Below are 22,500 nucleotides of genomic sequence, written 5' to 3' on the forward strand. Positions count from 1 at the left end.
AGTAGTGCTCTAGAAAGGGAATAGGGAGCCCTTCCCTGGTCTAAAGTAGTGCTCTATGTAGGGAATAGGGAGCCCTACCCTGTTCTAAAGTAGTGCTCTAGAAAGGGAATAGGGAGCCCTACCCTGGTCTAAAGTAGTGCTCTATGTAGGGAATAGGGAGCCCTACCCTGTTCTAAAGTAGTGCTCTAGAAAGGGAATAGGGAGCCCTACCCTGGTCTAAAGTAGTGCTCTAGAAAGGGAATAGGGAGCCCTACCCTGGTCTAAAGTAGTGCTCTATAAAGGGAATAGGGTGCCCTACCCTGGTCTAAAGTAGTGTTCTATGTAGGGAATAGGGTGCCCTACTCTGGTCTAAAGTAGTGCTCTATGTAGGGAATAGGGTACCCTACCCTGGTCTAAAGTAGTGCTCTAGAAAGGGAATAGGGAGCCCTACCCTGGTCTAAAGTAGTGCTCTAGAAAGGGAATAGGGTGCCCTACCCTGGTCTAAAGTAGTGCTCTAGAAAGGAAATAGGTAGCCCTACCCTGGTCTAAAGTAGTGCTCTATGTAGGGAGTAGGGTACCCTACCCTGGTCTAAAGTAGTGCTCTAGAAAGGGAATAGGGAGCCCTACCCTGGTCTAAAGTAGTGCTCTAGAAAGGGAATAGGGTGCCCTACCCTGGTCTAAAGTAGTGCTCTAGAAAGGGAATAGGTAGCCCTACCCTGGTCTAAAGTAGTGCTCTATGTAGGGAATGGGGTGCCCTACGCTGGTCTAAAGTAGTGCTCTAGAAAGGGAATAGGGAGCCCTACCCTCGTCTAAAGTAGTGCTCTAGAAAGGGAATAGGGTGCCCTACCCTGGTCTAAAGTAGTGCTCTATGTAGGGAATAGGGAGCCCTACCCTGGTCTAAAGTAGTGTTCTATGTAGGGAATAGGGTGCCCTACCCTGGTCTAAAGTAGTGCTCTAGAAAGGGAATAGGGTGCCCTACCCTGGTCAAAAGTAGTGCTCTATGTAGGGAATAGGGTGCCCTACCCTGGTCTAAAGTAGTGCTCTATGTAGGGAATAGGGTGCCTACCCTGGTCTAAAGTAGTGCTCTATGTAGGGAATAGGGTGCCCTACCCTGGTCTAAAGTAGTGCTCTATGTAAGGAATAGAGTGCCCTACCCTGGTCTAAAGTAGTGCTCTATGTAGGGAATAGGGTGCCCTACCCTGGTCTAAAGTAGTGCTCTATGTAGGGAATAGAGTGCCCTACCCTTTTCTAAAGTAGTGCTCTAGAAAGGGAATAGGGAGCCCTACCCTGGTCTAAAGTAGTGCTTTAGAAAGGGAATAGGGTGCCATACCCTGGTCTAAAGTAGTGCTCTAGAAAGGGAATAGGGAGCCCTACCCTGTTCTAAAGTAGTGTTCTAGAAAGGGAATAGGGAGCCCTACCCTGGTCTAAAGTAGTGCTCTAGAAAGGGAATAGGGAGCCCTTCCCTGGTCTAAAGTAGTGCTCTATGTAGGGAATAGGGAGCCCTACCCTGTTCTAAAGTAGTGCTCTAGAAAGGGAATAGGGAGCCCTACCCTGGTCTAAAGTAGTGCTCTATGTAGGGAATAGGGAGCCCTACCCTGTTCTAAAGTAGTGCTCTAGAAAGGGAATAGGGAGCCCTATCCTGGTCTAAAGTAGTGCTTTAGAAAGGGAATAGGGAGCCCTTCCCTGGTCTAAAGTAGTGCTCTATGTAGGGAATAGGGAGCCCTACCCTGTTCTAAAGTAGTGCTCTAGAAAGGGAATAGGGAGCCCTACCCTGGTCTAAAGTAGTGCTCTATGTAGGGAATAGGGAGCCCTACCCTGTTCTAAAGTAGTGCTCTAGAAAGGGAATAGGGAGCCCTATCCTGGTCTAAAGTAGTGCTTTAGAAAGGGAATAGGGTGCCATACCCTGGTCTAAAGTAGTGCTCTATGTAGGGAATAGGGAGCCCTACCCTGTTCTAAAGTAGTGCTCTAGAAAGGGAATAGGGAGCCCTACCCTGGTCTAAAGTAGTGCTCTAGAAAGGGAATAGGGAGCCCTACCCTGGTCTAAAGTAGTGCTCTAGAAAGGGAATAGGGTGCCCTACCCTGGTCTAAAGTAGTGTTCTATGTAGGGAATAGGGTGCCCTACTCTGGTCTAAAGTAGTGCTCTATGTAGGGAATAGGGTACCCTACCCTGGTCTAAAGTAGTGCTCTAGAAAGGGAATAGGGAGCCCTACCCTGGTCTAAAGTAGTGCTCTAGAAAGGGAATAGGGTGCCCTACCCTCGTCTAAAGTTGTGCTCTAGAAAGGGAATAGGTTGCCCTACCCTGGTCTAAAGTAGTGCTCTATGTAGGGAATAGGGTGCCCTACCCTGGTCTAAAGTAGTGCTCTATGTAGGGAATAGGGTGCCCTACCCTGGTCTAAAGTAGTGCTCTATGTAGGGAACAGGGTGCCCTACCCTGGTCTAAAGTAGTGCTCTATGTAGGTAATAGGGTGCCCTACCCTGGTCTAAAGTAGTGCTCTATGTAGGGAATAGGGTCACCTACCCTGGTCTAAAGTAGTGCTCTATGTAGGGAATAGGGTGCCCTACCCTGGTCTAAAGTAGTGCTCTATGTAGGGAATAGGGTGCCCTACCCTGGTCTAAAGTAGTGCTCTATGTAGGGAATAGGGTGCCCTACCCTGGTCTAAAGTAGTGCTCTATGTAGGGAATAGGGTGCCCTACCCTGGTCTAAAGTAGTGCTCTATGTAGGGAATAGGGTGCCCTACCCTGTTCTAAAGTAGTGCTCTAGAAAGGGAATAGGGAGCCCTACCCTGGTCTAAAGTAGTGCTTTAGAAAGGGAATAGGGTGCCATACCCTGGTCTAAAGTAGTGCTCTAGAAAGGGAATAGGGAGCCCTACCCTGTTCTAAAGTAGTGCTCTAGAAAGGGAATAGGGAGCCCTTCCCTGGTCTAAAGTAGTGCTCTAGAAAGGGAATAGGGAGCCCTACCCTGGTCTAAAGTAGTGCTCTATGTAGGGAATAGAGTGCCCTACCCTGGTCTAAAGTAGTGCTCTATGTAGGGAATAGGGAGCCCTACCCTGGTCTAAAGTAGTGCTCTATGTAGGGAATAGAGTGCCCTACCCTGGTCTAAAGTAGTGCTCTATGTAGGGAATAGGGAGCCCTACCCTGGTCTAAAGTAGTGCTCTAGAAAGGGAATAGGGAGCCCTTCCCTGGTCTAAAGTAGTGCTCTATGTAAGGAATAGGGAGCCCTACCCTGTTCTAAAGTAGTGCTCTAGAAAGGGAATAGGAGCCCTACCCTGGTCTAAAGTAGTGCTCTATGTAGGGAATAGGGAGCCCACCCTGTTCTAAAGTAGTGCTCTAGAAAGGGAATAGGGAGCCCTATCCTGGTCTAAAGTAGTGCTTTAGAAAGGGAATAGGGTGCCATACCCTGGTCTAAAGTAGTGCTCTATGTAGGGAATAGGGAGCCCTACCCTGTTCTAAAGTAGTGCTCTAGAAAGGGAATAGGGAGCCCTACCCTGGTCTAAAGTAGTGCTCTAGAAAGGGAATAGGGTGCCCTACCCTGGTCTAAAGTAGTGTTCTATGTAGGGAATAGGGTGCCCTACTCTGGTCTAAAGTAGTGCTCTATGTAGGGAATAGGGTACCCTACCCTGGTCTAAAGTAGTGCTCTAGAAAGGGAATAGGGAGCCCTACCCTGGTCTAAAGTAGTGCTCTAGAAAGGGAATAGGGTGCCCTACCCTGGTCTAAAGTAGTGCTCTAGAAAGGGAATAGGTAGCCCTACCCTGGTCTAAAGTAGTGCTCTCTGTAGGGAATAGGGTACCCTACCCTGGTCTAAAGTAGTGCTCTAGACTTCCGGCGCCGACAGAGATGGCCGCCTCGCTTCGCGTTCCTAGGAAACTATGCAGTTTTTAGTTTTTTTACGTGTTATTTCTTACATTAGTACCCCAGGTCATCTTAGGTTTCATTACATACAGTCGAGAAGAACTACTGAATATTAGATCAGCGTCAACTCACCATCATTACGACCAAGAATATGTTTTTCGCGAAGCGGATCCTGTGTTCTGCTTTACAAACAGGACAACGGAGTGGATCCTATGCAGCGACCCAAAAAAACGACTCCGAAAGAGAGGGAAACGAGGCGGTCTTCTGGTCAGACTCTGGAGACGGGCACACCGTGCACCACTCCCTAGCATTCTTCTTGCCAATGTCCAGTCTCTTGACAACAAGGTTGATGAAATCCGAGCAAGGGTAGCATTCCAGAGGGACATCAGAGACTGTAACGTCCTTTGCTTCACTGAAACATGGCTCACTGGAGAGACTATATCCGAAGCGGTGCAGCCAACGGGTTTCTCCACGCATCGCGCTGACAGAAACAAACATCTTTCTGGTAAGAAGAGGGGCAGGGGCGTATGCCTCATGGCCAACGTGACATGGTGTGATGAAAGAAACATACAGGAACTCAAATCCTTCTGTTCACCTGATTTAGAATTCCTCACAATCAAATGTAGACCGCATTATCTACCAAGAGAATTATCTTCGATTATAATCACAGCCGTAGATATCCCCCCCCAAGCAGACACATCGATGGCTCTGAACGAACTTTATTTAACTCTCTGCAAACTGGAAACGATTTATCCGGAGGCTGCATTCATTGTAGCTGGGGATTTTAACAAGGCTAATCTGAAAACAAGACTCCCTAAATTTTATCAGCATATCGATTGCGCAACCAGGGGTGGAAAGACCTTGGATCATTGTTACTCTAACTTCCGCGACGCATATAAGGCCCTGCCCCGCCCCCCTTTCGGAAAAGCTGACCACGACTCCATTTTGTTGATCCCTGCCTACAGACAGAAACTAAAACAAGAGGCTCCCACGCTGAGGTCTGTCCAACGCTGGTCCGACCAAGCTGACTCCACACTCCAAGACTGCTTCCATCACATGGACTGGGAGATGTTTCGTATTGCGTCAGATAACAACATTGACGAATACGCTGATTCGGTGTGCGAGTTCATTAGAACGTGCGTTGAAGATGTCGTTCCCATAGCAACGATTAAAACATTCCCTAACCAGAAACCGTGGATTGAAGGCAGCATTCGTGTGAAACTGAAAGCGCGAACCACTGCTTTTAATCAGGGCAAGGTGTCTGGTAACATGACCGAATACAAACAGTGCAGCTATTCCCTCCGCAAGGCTATCAAACAAGCTAAGCGCCAGTACAGAGACAAAGTAGAATCTCAATTCAACGGCTCAGACACAAGAGGCATGTGGCAGGGTCTACAGTCAATCACGGACTACAGGAAGAAATCCAGCCCAGTCACGGACCAGGATGTCTTGCTCCCAGGCAGACTAAATAACTTTTTTGCCCGCTTTGAGGACAATACAGTGCCACTGACACGGCCTGCAACGAAAACATGCGGTCTCTCCTTCACTGCAGCCGAGGTGAGTAAGACATTTAAACGTGTTAACCCTCGCAAGGCTGCAGGCCCAGACGGCATCCCCAGCCGCGCCCTCAGAGCATGCGCAGACCAGCTGGCCGGTGTGTTTACGGACATATTCAATCAATCCCTATACCAGTCTGCTGTTCCCACATGCTTCAAGAGGGCCACCATTGTTCCTGTTCCCAAGAAAGCTAAGGTAACTGAGCTAAACGACTACCGCCCCGTAGCACTCACATCCGTCATCATTAAGTGCTTTGAGAGACTAGTCAAGGACCATATCACCTCCACCCTACCTGACACCCTAGACCCACTCCAATTTGCTTACCGCCCAAATAGGTCCACAGACGATGCAATCTCAACCACACTGCACACTGCCCTAACCCATCTGGACAAGAGGAATACCTATGTGAGAATGCTGTTCATCGACTACAGCTCGGCATTCAACACCATAGTACCCTCCAAGCTCGTCATCAAGCTCGAGACCCTGGGTCTCGACCCCGCCCTGTGCAACTGGGTACTGGACTTCCTGACGGGCCGCCCCCAGGTGGTGAGGGTAGGCAACAACATCTCCCCGCTGATCCTCAACACTGGGGCCCCACAAGGGTGCGTTCTGAGCCCTCTCCTGTACTCCCTGTTCACCCACGACTGCGTGGCCACGCACGCCTCCAACTCAATCATCAAGTTTGCGGACGACACAACAGTGGTAGGCTTGATTACCAACAACGACGAGACGGCCTACAGGGAGGAGGTGAGGGCCCTCGGAGTGTGGTGTCAGGAAAATAACCTCACACTCAACGTCAACAAAACTAAGGAGATGATTGTGGACTTCAGGAAACAGCAGAGGGAACACCCCCCTATCCACATCGATGGAACAGTAGTGGAGAGGGTAGCAAGTTTTAAGTTCCTCGGCATACACATCACAGACAAACTGAATTGGTCCACTCACACAGACAGCATCGTGAAGAAGGCGCAGCAGCGCCTCTTCAACCTCAGGAGGCTGAAGAAATTCGGCTTGTCACCAAAAGCACTCACTAACTTCTACAGATGCACAATCGAGAGCATCCTGGCGGGCTGTATCACCGCCTGGTATGGCAACTGCACCGCCCTCAACCGTAAGGCTCTCCAGAGGGTAGTGAGGTCTGCACAACGCATCACCGGGGGCAAACTACCTGCCCTCCAGGACACCTACACCACCCGATGTCACAGGAAGGCCATAAAGATCATCAAGGACATCAACCACCCGAGCCACTGCCTGTTCACCCCGCTATCATCCAGAAGGCAAGGTCAGTACAGGTGCATCAAAGCTTGGACCGAGAGACTAAAAAACAGCTTCTATCTCAAAGCCATCAGACTGTTAAACAGCCACCACTAACACTGAGTGGCTGCTGCCAACACACTGACACTGACTCAACTCCAGCCACTTTAATAATGGGAATTGATGGGAAATGATGTAAATATATCACTAGCCACTTTAAACAATGCTACCTTATATAATGTTACTTAACCTACATTATTAATCTCATATGCATACGTATATACTGTACTCTATATCATCGACTGTATCCTTATGTAATACATGTATCACTAGCCACTTTAAACTATGCCACTTTGTTTACATACTCATCTCATTTGTACATACTGTACTCGATACCATCTACTATATCTTGCCTATGCTGCTCTGTACCATCACTCATTCATAAATCCTTATGTACATATTCTTTATCCCCTTACACTGTGTACAAGACAGTAGTTTTGGAATTGTTAGTTAGATTACTTGTTATTACTGCATTGTCGGAACTAGAAGCACAAGCATTTCGCTACACTCGCATTAACATCTGCTAACCATGTGTATGTGACAAATAAAATTTGATTTGATTTGATTTTAGAAAGGGAATAGGGAGCCCTACCCTGGTCTAAAGTAGTGCTCTAGAAAGGGAACAGGGTGCCCTACCCTGGTCTAAAGTAGTGCTCTAGAAAGGGAATAGGTAGCCCTACCCTGGTCTAAAGTAGTGCTCTATGTAGGGAATAGGGTGCCCTACCCTGGTCTAAAGTAGTGCTCTATGTAGGGAATAGGGTGCCCTACCCTGGTCTAAAGTAGTGCTCTATGTAGGGAATAGGGTGCCCTACCCTGGTCTAAAGTAGTGCTCTATGTAGGGAATAGGGTGCCCTACCCTGGTCTAAAGTAGTGCTCTATGTAGGGAACAGGGTGCCCTACCCTGGTCTAAAGTAGTGCTCTATGTAGGGAATAGGGTGCCCTACCCTGGTCTAAAGTAGTGCTCTATGTAGGGAATAGGGTGACCTACCCTGGTCTAAAGTAGTGCTATATGTAGGGAATAGGGTGCCATTTGGGACAGTGTGTGTCTTAACACGCACCGTTCATTACATGATAAAGTACTGCCTGGCTAGAGGATCACATTCACACACACACACACACACTCACTCACACCACATGAGTTGTGCTGGAGAGGAGAGAGAGAGAGAGAGAATGGAAGAAGTGGCAGATGAAGGTTGTTACGATGGAGGGAGAAGAGGAGTGACCTCAAGGGCTTTCAGGGATGGAGAAAGTGTGAAGGAGAGAGGGATGGAGGGATGAGAGAGAAGTGTTGTGAATAGCAGATAGGGAGAGAGGGATGGAGGGATGAGAGAGAAGTGTTGTGAATAGCAGGGAGGGAGAGAGGGATGGAGGGATGAGAGAGAAGTGTTGTGAATAGCAGGGAGGGAGAGAGGGATGGGGGGATGAGAGAGAAGTGTTGTGAATAGCAGGGAAGAAGAGCTAAATGAAACAGGGGTAATGAGCCTTTATCAGTGGACCTGCGTTAGAGAAGAAAGAGGAGGATGGGAGAGATGGAGAGAAAGAGGAGGATGGGAGAGATGGAGAGAAAGAGGAGGATGGGAGAGATGGAGAGAAAGAGGAGGATGGGAGAGATGGAGAGAAAGAGGAGGATGGGAGAGATGGAGAGAAAGAGGAGGATGGGAGAGATGGGAGAGATGGAGAAAAAGAGGAGGATGGGAGAGATGGAGCGAAAGGGGAGGATGGGAGAGATGGAGCGAAAGGGGAGGATGGGAGAGATGGAGAGAAAGAGGAGGATGGGAGAGATGGAGAGAAAGAGGAGGATGGGAGAGATGCAGAGAAAGGGGAAGAGGAGAAGAGAGAGAATGATAGAGGAGATGATGTCACTGTCTTAACTCATCACATACTGAGAAAGAGGATATCTTCATGTTCATTTAGTGTGTGCGTGTGCCTGCGTGTGTGGCTGTGTTTCTGATGCAGGACCCGTCTCTGTAGTTCTGACCTGGCTTAGTCTTAGCTTAATGGAGGCAGTCAATTTCCTCAGTCGCAAAAACTTGAGGTCACACAAGAGTGGAAAAGAGGGTGAGGGAGAGGAAACGTGAGGGATGAAATGTGGAGATGGATAGAGAGGAAGAGGGAGAGGAAGAGAGGAATAGTGAAGGGAGTAAAGAGAGAGAGATGAAGGGGGAGTAAAGAGAGAGAGAGAGGGAGGAGGAAGAGGGAGTAAAGAGAGAGAGAGGGGGGAGGAAGAGGGAGTAGAGAGAGAGAGGAAGACAGAGGGAGTGGTCCATGTACAAATATAGCCAGTGTAATGGACAGAGAGATACTTCCACTCTTAGAGTACTGAGAGAGAGAGAGAGTGTGTGTGTACGCACGAGTGTGTGTGCGTGTACGCACGTGTGTGTGTGTGTACGCACAAGTATGTGTGTGTCTGTGTGTGTGTGTGTGACTCCCAATGGGTCTTTCCAGGCCCATCTAGCTCCATTGATCACAGCACCTCCAGGACCTCCAACATCCAGGGAGGAGGTATGGAAATGACCCCAGTCAGGAGATTAGATATGGTGGGAGGAGAACAGAGCAGACCTCTGGTTGTCCTTCTCTGTCGCCTTAGGGACTAGTCTCTCTCTCTCTCTCTCTCTCTCTCTCTCTCTCTCTCATGACAGCTAGATCTCAAGTTGTTTCCTGAGAACACCCTCACCCCTACATGGTGAAAGAGAGAGTTCTCTCTTTCTCTCGATTGATGCCACTGTCTTTGTATATGTCAGATCTCTGTCTTTCTCTATTTCTCTCCCTCTGTTGTCACCATCTTACTCTATACTCTCTCTCTTTCTGTCTGTCTCTCTCTCTCCCTCTCTCTTTCTCTCTCTCTCTCTCCCTTTCTATCTCTGTCTCTCTCCCTCTCTCTACCTGTCTCTCTCTCTCTTTGTCTCTGTGTCTCCCGCTCTCTCCCACTCTGTCTGTCTCTCTCTGTCTCTGTCTGTCTGTCTGTCTGTCTGTCTGTCTGTCTGTCTGTCTGTCTCTCACTCTCTCTCCCTTTCTATCTCTGTCTCTCTCCCTCTCTCTCCCTGTCTCTCTCTCTCTTTGTCTCTGTGTCTCCCGCTCTCTCCCGCTCTGTCTGTCTCTCTCTGTCTCTCTCTGTCTCTGTCTGTCTGTCTGTCTGTCTGTCTGTCTGTCTGTCTGTCTGTCTGTCTGTCTGTCTGTCTGCCTGTCCCTGTCTCTCTCTCTCTCTCTCTCTCTCTCTCCATCAATCTTCATCTCCTCCGTCTCCCAACCTCTCTCTCCATCAATCTCCATCTCCTCCGTCTCCAAGCCTCTCTCTCTCTCTGTCTTATATGCTGTCTCTTTCCATGTCCCTATACGTCTCTCTCTCCTTTCCATCCTTTCTCTCTCTCTCTCTGTTTTTCCAATATCCACCTCTCTTCACACCCTCTACACCACTCCATCTATCTCTCTTTCTTAGACATATCCATCCTCCCCTCTTCTCTCCTTCCCTCCCAGTCATTCCTAATGTACCTCAGGCCGAGTGATGAGAGACTATAGTCAACGGCCATTTAGCGATGGGATGTGCGTTATCAGATGTGATGTTGCCCTTAGGCACAGATCTAGGATCTGTTTTTATCCTCCACCATATCCTATCCTTAACCAATAGGGTGGTGAATATAAAACTGACCTCAGATCAGAGTCTTAGGAGGTACCTTCATCCTACTCTAAGTTATGACAGTGTTATTACCAGGGTTTCTATCCCAAATGGCACCCTATTCCCTATGTGGTGCACTACTGTTGACCAGGGTCCAATCAAAAGTAGTGCACTATACCTACTCTCTACTTTGGGATGCAGCCTAGATCTAAATGACTCTCTTCCATACACACCTCTACCCTGATCTTCTCTCTTCATGTTTCTGTTCCTTCCTGGCCAGTAGAGGCTGTCTGGCTGACCGATGGCTTGATCCCATGAGGTTGAGGAGTAGAACATACAGCCTGGGCTTCAATACAGGGGCAGAAACACCTTCCTGTTAAAGGAGAAGGACTTGACAGTGTAAATATATACACACTGAGTATAGACTGACCAGGTGAACCCAGCTGAAAGGTATCATCCCTTACCACCTGTTAAATCCACTTCAGTCAGTGGAGATGAAGGGGGGGAGACGGCTTACAGATGGAGGGGAGGAGACGGGTTACAGATGGAGGGGGGGAGACGGGTTACAGATGGAGGGGAGGAGACGGGTTACAGATGGAGGGGAGGAGACGGGTTACAGATGGATGGGAGGAGACGGGTTACAGATGGAGGGGAGGAGACGGGTTACAGATGGAGGGGAGGAGACGGGTTACAGATGGAGGGGAGGAGACGGGTTACAGATGGAGGGGGGGAGACGGGTTACAGATGGAGGGGAGGAGACGGGTTACAGATGGAGGGGAGGAGACGGGTTACAGATGGAGGGGGGGAGACGGGTTACAGATGGAGGGGAGGAGACGGGTTACAGATGGAGGGAGGAGACGGGTTACAGATGGAGGGGAGGAGACGGGTTACAGATGGAGGGGAGGAGACGGGTTACAGATGGAGGGGAGGAGACGGGTTACAGATGGAGGGGAGGAGACGGGTTACAGATGGAGGGGAGGAGACTCTTCTGGGAAGGCTTTCCATTAGATGTTGGAACATTGCTACAGGGATTTGCTTCCATTCAGCCACAAGAGCATTAGTGAGGTCGGATACTGATGTTGGGTGATTAGGCCTGGCTTGCAGTCGGCCTTCCAATTCATCCCAAAGGTGTTCGATGGGGTTGAGGTCAGGGCTCTGTGCAGGCCAGTCAAGTTCTTCCAAACCAATCTCGACAAACCATTTCTGTATGGACCTCGCTTTGTGCACGGGGGCATTGTAATGTTGGAACAGGAAAGGTCCTTCCCCAAACTGTTGCCACAAAGTTGGAAGCACAGAATCGTCTAGAATGTCAATGTATGCTGTAGCGTTAAGATTTTCCTTCACTGGAATTAAGTGACCTAGTCCGAACCATGAAAAACATCCCCAGACCATTATTAGACCATTATTCCTCCTCCACCAAACTTTACAGTCGGCACTATGCATTGGGGCAGGTAGCGTTCTCCTGTCATCCACCAAACCCAGATTCATCCGTCAGACTGTATGAAAGGGGAAGTGTGATTCATCACTCCAGAGAACGTGTTTCTACTGCTCCAGAGTCCAATGATTCATCACTCCAGAGAACGTGTTTCTACTGTTCCAGAGTCCAATGATTAATCACTCCAGAGAACGTGTTTCTACTGCTCCAGAGTCCAATGATTCATCACTCCAGACAACGTGTTCTACTGCTCCAGAATCCAATGATTCATCACTCCAGACAACGTGTTTCTACTGCTCCAGAATCCAATGATTCATCACTCCAGAGAACGTGTTTCTACTGCTCCAGAATCCAATGATTCATCACTCCAGAGAACGTGTTTCCACTGCTCCAGAGTCCAATGATTCATCACTCCAGAGAACGTGTTTCTACTGCTCCAGAATCCAATGATTCATCACTCCAGACAACGTGTTTCTACTGCTCCAGAATCCAATGATTCATCACTCCAGACAACATGTTTCTACTGCTCCAGAATCCAATGATTCATCACTCCAGACAACGTGTTTCCACTGCTCCAGAATCCAATGATTCATCACTCCAGACAACGTGTTTCCACTGCTCCAGAATCCAATGATTCATCACTCCAGACAACGTGTTTCTACTGCTCCAGAGTCCAATGATTCATCACTCCAGACAACGTGTTTCTACTGCTCCAGAATCCAATGGTGGCGAGCCTTACACCATTCCAGCCAACACTTGGCATTCCGCATGGTGATGTTAGGCTTGTGTGCTGCTGCTCTGCTATTGCATGAAGCTCCTGAGGAACAGTTATTGTGCTGACGTTGCTTCCAGAGGCAGTTTGGAACTCTGTAGTGAGTGTTGCAGCCGAGGACAGATGATTTCTACACGCTACACACTTCAACACTTGCGGTCCCGTTCTTTGAGATTGTGTGGCCTACCACTTTGCGGCTGAGCCGTTGTTGCTCTTAGATGTTTCCACTTCACAATAACAGCACTTACAGTTGACCGGGCCAGCTCTAGCAGGGCAGAAATTTAACAAACTGACTTGTTGGAAAGGTGCCATCCTATGATGGTGCCACGTTGAAAGTCACTGAGCTCTTCAGTAAGGCCAATGTTTGTCTATGGAGATTGCATTGCTGTGTACTCGATTTTATACACCTGTCAGCAATGGTTGTGGCTGAAATAGCCGAATCCATTAGTTTGAAGGGGTGTCCATATACTTGTGTATATGTAGTGTATACCAGACCCATCATTAAATATTCATTCTTACTGAGATTGCCTACTCTGTCTTCACTGAGGCTGTGTATATTGTGTGTACATTCACCGGCTAGTTTATTAGCTACATCCATCTAGCACAGCGTCGGATCCCCCCCCCTTTGCCTCCAGAACAGCCTGAATTCTCCTGAGCGTTCTACAAGGTGTCGGAAACGTTCCACAGGAATGTTGGTCCACGCTGATGTGATGACATCACGCAGTTGCTGCAGATTGGACGTGGTACATTCATGCTGCTAACAGGCCGCTCCATCTCATCCCACAGATGCTCTATAGGGTGGAGGTCTGGGGACTGACCAGAAAACGGAACTCTCATGTTCCAGGTTATGTTTCTCCAGGTTATGTTTCTCCAGGTTCTCCAGGTTCTCCAGGTTATGTTTCTCCAGGTTATGGTTCTCCAGGTTATGGTTATCCAGGTTCTCCAGGTTCTGTTTCTCCAGGTTATGTTTCTCCACTCCTCATTGTCCAGTGTTGGTGACCGCCCACTGGAGTCCCTTGTTGTTTTTATCTGACAGTAGTGGAACCCGGTGTGGTCGTCTGCTGTATTGGCCCATCAGTGACACGGAGGGACGAGTTGTGCGTTCCAAGATGCCGTTCTGCACACCACTGTTGTACTGCTCCGTTATGTGTCTGTTTGTGGCCCGCCTGTTATCTTGCACCATTCTTACCCCTCTCCTTTGACCTCTCTCATCAACGAGCTGTTTTCGCCCACAGGACTGCCGCTGACTAGACATTCTCGGTAAACCCTAGACGGTCGTGCATGAAAAGCCCAGTAGGGCAGACGTTTCTGAGACGCTGGCACTGACGATCAAACCACACCCAAAGCCGCTTAGGTTACTAGTTTTGCCCATTGGAACATTCAATGGAACAGTAACTGAATGCCTCGATGCCTGTCTGCCTGCTTTATATATCAAGCCATTTTCTCCACTAGACTCACTGTCTGTAGGAGCGATCAATTTTCATGAACGGGATGGTGTACCTAATAAACTGGTCAGTGAGTGTAGTATGTGTGTGTGTGTGTGTGTGTGCACATGCGTGCATGTCAGTGTGTGTGTACTCCTCACACAACCTATAAACATACTGCCGGTATCATTAGCACTATAAGTAATTGGAGCTCAGTATCTGTCCCAAACTAGCCTGCAGTATAAAGCCTCTATTATTTTATGGGGACGTTCAGATTACCCTGATCTACACACAACGCTTTAAACCCCCAGCACATCATTTAAATAAGACCCCCTTCTTTCTGACTTCCCTTCACCTTATGGATTTATCTGTCCTGTCTGTCTGTCTGTCTGTCTGTTTGTCTCTCCCTGAGGACTCTGTCTGTCTGTCCTGTCTGTCCTGTCTGTCTGTCTGTCTGTCTGTCTGTCTGTCTGTCTGTCTGTCTGTCTGTCTGTCTGTCTGTCTGTCTGTCTGTCTGTCTGTCTGTCTGTCTGTCTGTCTGTCTGTCTGTATTCAGACACAATCAGACTCTTTTTTTTTATTTTTAAGGTGCTCCCTTCTACACACACGCAGGCGCGCGCACGCACGAGCACACACACTTTTAGAGTCTAAATAAGGAACAGACAGAGGAAACGATCATGCTGTTTATCAAAGTATTTTTTTAGCCCGTTATCATGCAGAAGCCAGCTTCCTCATATTTGTGGGTTGCTATGGTTACTGAGTGTCTGTTGTTCTGGTTATTAAGTGAGATATTCGATGGAAACTTTAATCAAGGGTTTAAGGTATTGTAGTGATTTAGAGGGAACAGCCTCATTGAGACTTGAACCAGCAATCATGCCCCAGCTGTGCCATAGAGACAGACCTCTTAGTAGACGTTATTGATCACAGACACATACTGCTATCCGGCTTAATTGGATCACTTAATGCTGGGACCTTGTGTATGCATTGTCAACCAATTCTCTCTCCCCCCCCACCCCCAAGGTGAGGAGAAATGTTGATTTCTCTCCTCTTGGCAGATCAGACAGTGCTTCCAGGGACAATAGCAGGATTAGAGGTGAATGGAGGAACTCTTCTATGGTACATAATACCTTAACAACTGTTACTAACGGATTTACAATTCAGAGTTGAGGTTATTTTGGTCAATATTTATCTGTTGTTGTTTCCCCCTACTGTCTATTTTCCTCTCTCTGTCTCTCTCTCTCTTCTCTCTCTGTCTCTGTGTCTTTTCTCTTTGTCTTTGTCTCTCTCTCTCTCTCTGTGTCTCTGTCTCTCTCTTTGTCTCTCTCTCTTTGTCTCTCTTCTCTCTCTCTGTCTCTCTGTGTCTCTGTCTCTCTCTTTGTCTCTCTCTCTTTGTCTCTCTTCTCTCTCTCTGTCTCGCTGTCTCTCTCTCTGTCTTTTCTCTCTCTCTCTCTGTCTGTCTCTCTGTCTCTCTCTCTCTGTCTTTTCTCTCTCTCTCTCTGTCTCTGTCTCTCTCTCTCTTCTCTCTCTCTTTTCTAGCCAAGTCATAGACACACAAGTTTGTATTCGTTCGGTGTTCCTCTGTTTTTTAAATGACACAGCAAAATGGAAATGATCTCCCTCTCTCAGATCCCTTACAGATCACAGCTAAGGCTGTGAAGAGCTGAGACTGGAGGCTTTAAGTAGACACACACACACCTACACCTCCAGCCCCTCTCCCTTGACACTCCCAGGAACCTAGTCACTCCAAAGATGTTCAACATTTCCAAACAATTGTGGACAGACAAACACACGGCGTCCCGTCTATGAATGCAGCATGATTGAACATCCCTGATCATCCCTACTGCCTCTGATCTAGAGGACTCACTAAACAGAGAACATCCCTGATCATCCCTAATGCCTCTGATCTGGAGGACTCATTAAACAGAGAACATCCCTGATCATCCCTACTGCCTCTGATCTGGAGGACTCACTAAACAGAGAACATCCCTGATCATCCCTACTGCCTCTGATCTGGCAGACTCACTAAACAGAGAACATCCCTGATCATCCCTACTGCCTCTGATCTGGAGGACTCACTAAACAGAGAACATCCCTGATTATCCCTAATGCCTCTGATCTGGAGGACTCACTAAACAGAGAACATCCCTGATCATCCCTAATGCCTCTGATCTGGAGGACTCACTAAACAGAGAACATCCCTGATCATCCCTACTGCCTCTGATCTGGAGGACTCACTAAACAGAGAACATCCCTGATCATCCCTAATGCCTCTGATCTGGAGGACTCACTAAACAGAGAACATCCCTGATCATCCCTAATGCCTCTGATCTGGAGGACTCACTAAACAGAGAACATCCCTGATCATCCCTAATGCCTCTGATCTGGAGGACTCACTAAACAGAGAACATCCCTGATCATCCCTACTGCCTCTGATCTGGAGGACTCACTAAACAGAGAGCATCCCTGGTCATCCCTACTGCCTCTGATCTGGCGGACTCACTAAACAGAGAACATCCCTGGTCATCCCTACTGCTTCTGATCTGGCAGACTCACTAAACAGAGAACATCCCTGGTCATCCCTAATGCCTCTGATCTGGAGGACTCACTAAACAGAGAACATCCCTGATCATCCCTAATGCCTCTGATCTGGAGGACTCACTAAACAGAGAACATCCCTGATCATCCCTAATGCCTCTGATCTGGAGGACTCACTAAACAGAGAACATCCCTGATCATCCCTAATGCCTCTGATCTGGAGGACTCACTAAACAGAGAACATCCCTGATCATCCCTAATGCCTCTGATCTGGAGGACTCACTAAACACAAATGCTTTGTTTGTAAATGATGTCTGAGTGTTGGAGGACGCCCCTGGGTATCCATAAATAAATTGTCTGGTTTGCTTCATGTAAGGAGTTTGAGTATGTTTAAAGCGTATTTAAAACCAAATACTTTTACACTTTTACTGGAGTAGTATTTTACTGGGTGACTTTTACTTGAGTCATTTTCTATTAAGGGATCTACTTTTACTCGAGTATGACAGTTGAGTACTTTCCCCACCACTGACAGTATACAGGGAACAGGTTTCCATCTGGGAGCCACGCTCTGTCTCCGCGGGGTGATTCTCACCGTCGGATGAATCCATTGTCTACAGCCGTTGAGCTGAGTGGGTTTTTCCTCAAAGACATCTGAGGTCAACTGCTAATTTCTCTCTTTTTTTCCTCAGTCGATATACGAAACAAATGTCAGGAACCAAGGGAATTAAAACAAGATTTGACGATTTCAACCAACTCAATGTCATTATTATGTATCCTATAAAGTAACCATCTGTATTATTTTGAGGTTTAATTGAAGTTTTGTGGGTAAGCTGTAGACTTGAATGTGCTGTGAAGCTTGTAGGCTAGTTGTCTAACTGGCTCGGTGCGAGGTTGTTTACATTTAGACAGGGGTGCGCAGCGTCGAGAGCAGTTGACAGGTTCACTGTCGCCGAAGTTGGTGTTCTTCTGACCAACGAGAAAGGAACACTCCGAAAAATATTTGATTCGGTGTTTTTTAAAAGAGAATTTGGTTATTTTCCCCTTTACCTTTGAATAACGTGTGAAATGTAGCTGGAATGAACCGGAGAGATTAATCCTGGAACCAAGGGAGACGGAGAGAGAGAGAGGGATATTTCACCAGTGGTTTGGTAAGCACTTCTCCCGAACATGAAGGAGAAAAGTCGGGATCAGAGCTTTTCTGACTCCCGGGAACTAGACGGGTCTTATGATCCGCTCACCGGTAAGTAGATAATCATTTTCCTTTTTCGTTTGGATTATTAATTGCAATGGATAAAAAATTGGAAAATATATGCTAGTTGAAGTATGTTGGTTTTGTTAGTTTGCTGACCTGGCTTTTGGTAGGCTATCTTCTCTGTCTCTGGATATGACGTACTTATAATAATAAAAATAATACTAATAATCATGATGTAAATGATGTGCTTCATTTGGTGGCCCATCAATGACTTAAATCAACCTATTAACAGCATGGAAACTGTGCTGTACGCACAAAGCAAAGTGGAGGACAATCACATATGTGTTTCAAACTGAAATAATCGGACAGATGGGCCAGTAATACACTTCTTCCCCCACAGCGTTTAATTTTTTTTAAAATGTCACAGCGCGTGTCGCGTGGCCTGATTTGATGAGTCAGCAGCGGCGGTTTAACTGTCCGACTCCATCCCGGACCCCGAGCGGTAGTTTGACGAGCGGACGGGAGAAATGGGATCCACCGATATGGATAATTTCCCTGCCTAGTCATAAGTTCTGCCGGCTCTCGCGACACGGGCAACCAACCAAGGTCACTGTTAAGGGCGCCCTGGGATAATGGCACGGGCGGAAAATGAATGAATGAGGCGTCTAATTACTGTTGATTTTAGGGGGTTGTTTCTAACGAATGATGAACAGTCTATTGTTAGTTAGCGGACGAGGGCTGCATCTCAATCGTCTAAGGTAGCGCCGTCTCTCCTCATCTCCTCTCCTCCATTTATAGTCAAATATATTGAGAGAGGTGAAAACATGTAGACTGAGGTATTCTCTCGAGACATACGGTTTGCTTCCGGCAATGTATCCATGCTCCAGGCTTAGGACCAGGTCTGAGGTGCTGAAACAAGCCGAGTCACGTGGCGCTCTCCATGGTCCTGAACATAGAAATATCATCCATTCCATTTCTATGGTCCTTGTAGTGTTTGGAGTTTGGTCTGTTTGAACGGGAGAGAGGTGGGATTGGTTGTTCCTTCCTTCCTTCCTTCCTTCCTTCCTTCCTTCCTTCCTTCCTTCCTTCCTTCCTTCCTCTGTTCGATGTATTGGTGGAAGTGGTATGTTTCTAACTCAACCATCCCTCTCACTTATTAGGGGACATTTTAAGGAGAGGAGATGAGGAAAGGAAGCTAGTTAAGCCAAGAGAATATTGTCACAGAGCCCTTGGCTCACTATGAGTGTGATCCAATGACAGACACGTTTGTCCATCAAATGTCACAATTTGAGGTGCCTCAGTCTGTTAGCAACAATTTCCACCTCCCAACTGTTGTTGTACTGTTCTTCCCTTGACTGTGGTTGCATGCCAAATGGCACCCTATTCCCTATATAGTGCACTACGTTTGGGTCAAAGTAGTGCTTTATGTAGGGAATAGGGTGCCATTTGGAGGCTCAGCCTGGGAATATAAAAGTATCATTTGAGACAAGGAGGGATCAGCCAATGTTTGGTTGCAGACACACTCATATTCATTTTCTATTTAATGCTCTGTGTGTGTGTCTGTGTCTGTGTCTGTCAGTGTGTGGGTGTCTGGGTGTGTGTGTGTGTGTGTGTCTGCTCCGATAACTCTAGTCTTTTGTTCTCTCTGACAGATTGTCAAACAGCTCCCGAAATACTTCAATTCTCATTCTACAAAAGTCTCTGATAACGCAATCATTATTTGATCATTTACAGGAAGGAGTGTTAGACAGCGAGTGCATCCCAAATGGATCCCTATTGAGTGCATAGGGCCCTGGTCAAAAGTAGTGCACTATGTAGGGACCAGGCTGCCATTTGGTACTCAGAGAGTGTTAGACGGCAGATTTTGTTATGGTGATAGATCTGGTCCCAGATCAGTTTGTGCTCATGTTTGGCATGACAGTTGTATAATGAGTTGGAAGAGAGAAGAAGAAGTGTTTATTTCCAGCTTTGTCCACCGGTGTGTCTTTTCATCAGAAAGGATTGCTAATGGTACCTTCATGTGTACAACATTAATGTTCCCAGATATTTTATTCATTAGATTTTATGTAGATGTTATTTTTTTCCAAACGCTATATTTGTTGAGGTGGAAAGGAATGTTTGTATCCTGTGTATTTGACTGTGATCTGTGGCCGTCTCACCAAGCTATCTTAAGATGGATGGATGAATAGATGAGTGAAAAATGAATGGATGGATAGATGAGTGAAATATGGATGAATAGATGAGTGAAAAATGGATAGATGAGTGAAAGAAGAATGGATACATTAGTGAAAGATGGATGACTGTATATCCTCTATTTCTCCAAGGGTTAAACATGCTACATGCGTGTGTGTGTTCCTCCATCTTGTGTGTGTCTTGCATCAATAACTTCAGGTGGATAACAACAAATAACAAATTATGAATAATAATGATGAAGCGATATAAAGAGATCATCATGAGAACATGTTTGTTTTATTATCCTTGTGGCACCAGACAAGTGATTTCCATTCAGAATCCCATTGTCCCTAACCCCTAAACATGACCCCTAACCCCTAAACATGACCCCTAAACATAACCCCTAACTCCTAAACATGACCCCTAAACATGACCCCTAACCCCTAAACATGACCCCTAACCCCTAAACATGACCCCTAACCGCTAAACATGACCCCTAACCCCTAAACATAACCCCTAACCCTAAACCTAACCTCTCAGCCTAAAATAGCCTTTTTCCTTGTGCAGACCGGCAAAATGTCGCCACTTGGATAGTAAAACCACACACACACACGTACATACGCACAAACACACGCTGACGTGGAAACCGTCCACTAGGGGCAACAGTGAGCGCTGTTACCTTCCAGTAGGTTTGGGTTTTGCTCGGGCGATGTGGACGGGGATGGTGGATGGCCGTAAGCATCTGCCTCTGGTTCAGAAGGTTACATGTTCCAACCTCTGGTTCAGGAGGTTGCATGTTCCAACCTCTGGTTCAGAAGGTTGCATGTTCCAACCTCTGGTTCAGGAGGTTACATGTTCCAACCTCTGGTTCAGAAGGTTACATGTTCCAACCTCTGGTTCAGGAGGTTACATGTTCCAACCTCTGGTTCAGGAGGTTGCATGTTCCAACCTCTGGTTCAGAAGGTTGCATGTTCCAACCTCTGGTTCAGGAGGTTACATGTTCCAACCTCTGGTTCAGGAGGTTGCATGTTCCAACCTCTGGTTCAGAAGGTTGCATGTTCCAACCTCTGGTTCAGGAGGTTGCATGTTCCAACCTCTGGTTCAGGAGGTTACATGTTCCAACCTCTGGTTCAGGAGGTTACATGTTCCAACCCAGTGATATTTTAGTCTTAACCCCCCAGAGTGGTTGTCCGCGCCCTCGCAGAAATCTAATACAAATCTGTGGGTTTCAGCTAGAGATCTGTTTCATTGGCTGTTTGTGGCGAACACCGTATGTTGGATGGGTAGATCAGAGAGCTAGAGATCTGTTTGTGACGAACACCGTATGTTGGATGGGTAGAGCAGAGAGCTAGAGATCTGTGTCATTGGCTGTTTGTGACGAACACCATATGTTGGATGGGTAGATCAGAGAGCTAGAGATCTGTTTCATTGGCTGTTTGTGGCGAACACCGTATGTTGGATGGGTAGATCAGAGAGCTAGAGATCTGTTTCATTGGCTGTTTGTGGCGAACACCGTATGTTGGATGGGTAGATCAGAGAGCTAGAGATCTGTTTGTGGCAAACACCGTATGTTGGATGGGTAGATCAGAGAGCTAGAGATCTGTTACATTGGCTGTTTGTGGAGAACACCGTATGGTGGATGGGGAGATCAGAGAGCTAGAGATCTGTTTCATTGGCTGTTTGTGGCGAACACCATATGTTGGATGGGTAGATCAGAGAGCTAGAGATCTGTTTCATTGGCTGTTTGTGGCGAACACCGTATGTTGGATGGGGAGATCAGAGAGCTAGAGATCTGTTTCATTGGCTGTTTGTGGCGAACACCGTATGTTGGATGGGTAGAACAGAGAGCTAGAGATCTGTTTCATTGGCTGTTTGTGGCGAACACCGTATGTTGGATGGGTAGAACAGAGAGCTAGAGATCTGTTTGTGGCGAACACCGTATGTTGGATGGGTAGATCAGAGAGCTAGAGATCTGTTTCATTGGCTGTTTGTGGCGAACACCGTATGTTGGATGGGTAGATCAGAGAGCTAGAGATCTGTTTCATTGGCTGTTTGTGGCGAACACCGTATGTTGGATGGGGAGATCAGAGAGCTAGAGATCTGTTTCATTGGCTGTTTGTGGCGAACACTGTATGTTGGATGGGTAGAACAGAGAGCTAGAGATCTGTTTGTGGCGAACACCGTATGTTGGATGGGTAGATCAGAGAGCTAGACATCTGTTTCATTGGCTGTTTGTGGCGAACACCGTATGTTGGATGGGTAGATCAGAGAGCTAGAGATCTGTTTCATTGGCTGTTTGTGGCGAACACCGTATGTTGGATGGGTAGATCAGAGAGCTAGAGATCTGTTTCATTGGCTGCGTCTCAGTCCACCGACGTAACACTTCCACGCCTGCTGTGACGGAGCTGGAGGTTTGTCAGACCATGAGACATCTCCAAAAACGCTCTTCTCACAACATCGTCTGAACGCTTTGGCCTACAAACCCTTCGGTGGAAAGATGAGACTCTCATGAACATGATGGTGTTCTTTGTTTTGCTCTACGACCCAGACTAGCGTTTTGGGACTCGTCTGAAGTCGGTACAGCCGACTTCTGTCTGTCGTGTCCAGTGTGGACTACACACTACTATAACCCCTCTGTGTAAAGGTGAGATTCTCACT

The 22,500-nt window shown here is 47.3% G+C and overlaps 1 protein-coding gene across 2 annotated transcripts in view; it reads left to right on the forward strand.

Moving 5' to 3' along the window:
* The first annotated feature begins 17,448 nt into the window (after nt 1-17,448).
* LOC139423739 (A-type potassium channel modulatory protein KCNIP2-like) overlaps nt 17,449-22,500 on the forward strand; it is a 34,748-nt gene continuing 29,696 nt past the window's right edge. For both annotated transcript variants that reach the window (XM_071175359.1, XM_071175357.1), the window contains exon 1: nt 17,449-17,718. In XM_071175359.1, the coding sequence (XP_071031460.1) occupies nt 17,646-17,718 (73 nt within the window). In that variant the 5' untranslated portion in view covers nt 17,449-17,645. The remainder of the gene's footprint in view (nt 17,719-22,500) is intronic.

The sequence above is a fragment of the Oncorhynchus clarkii genome, chromosome 13, assembly GCF_045791955.1.
Source record: "Oncorhynchus clarkii lewisi isolate Uvic-CL-2024 chromosome 13, UVic_Ocla_1.0, whole genome shotgun sequence".
In the NCBI taxonomy this organism is placed as follows: Eukaryota; Metazoa; Chordata; class Actinopteri; order Salmoniformes; family Salmonidae; genus Oncorhynchus; species Oncorhynchus clarkii.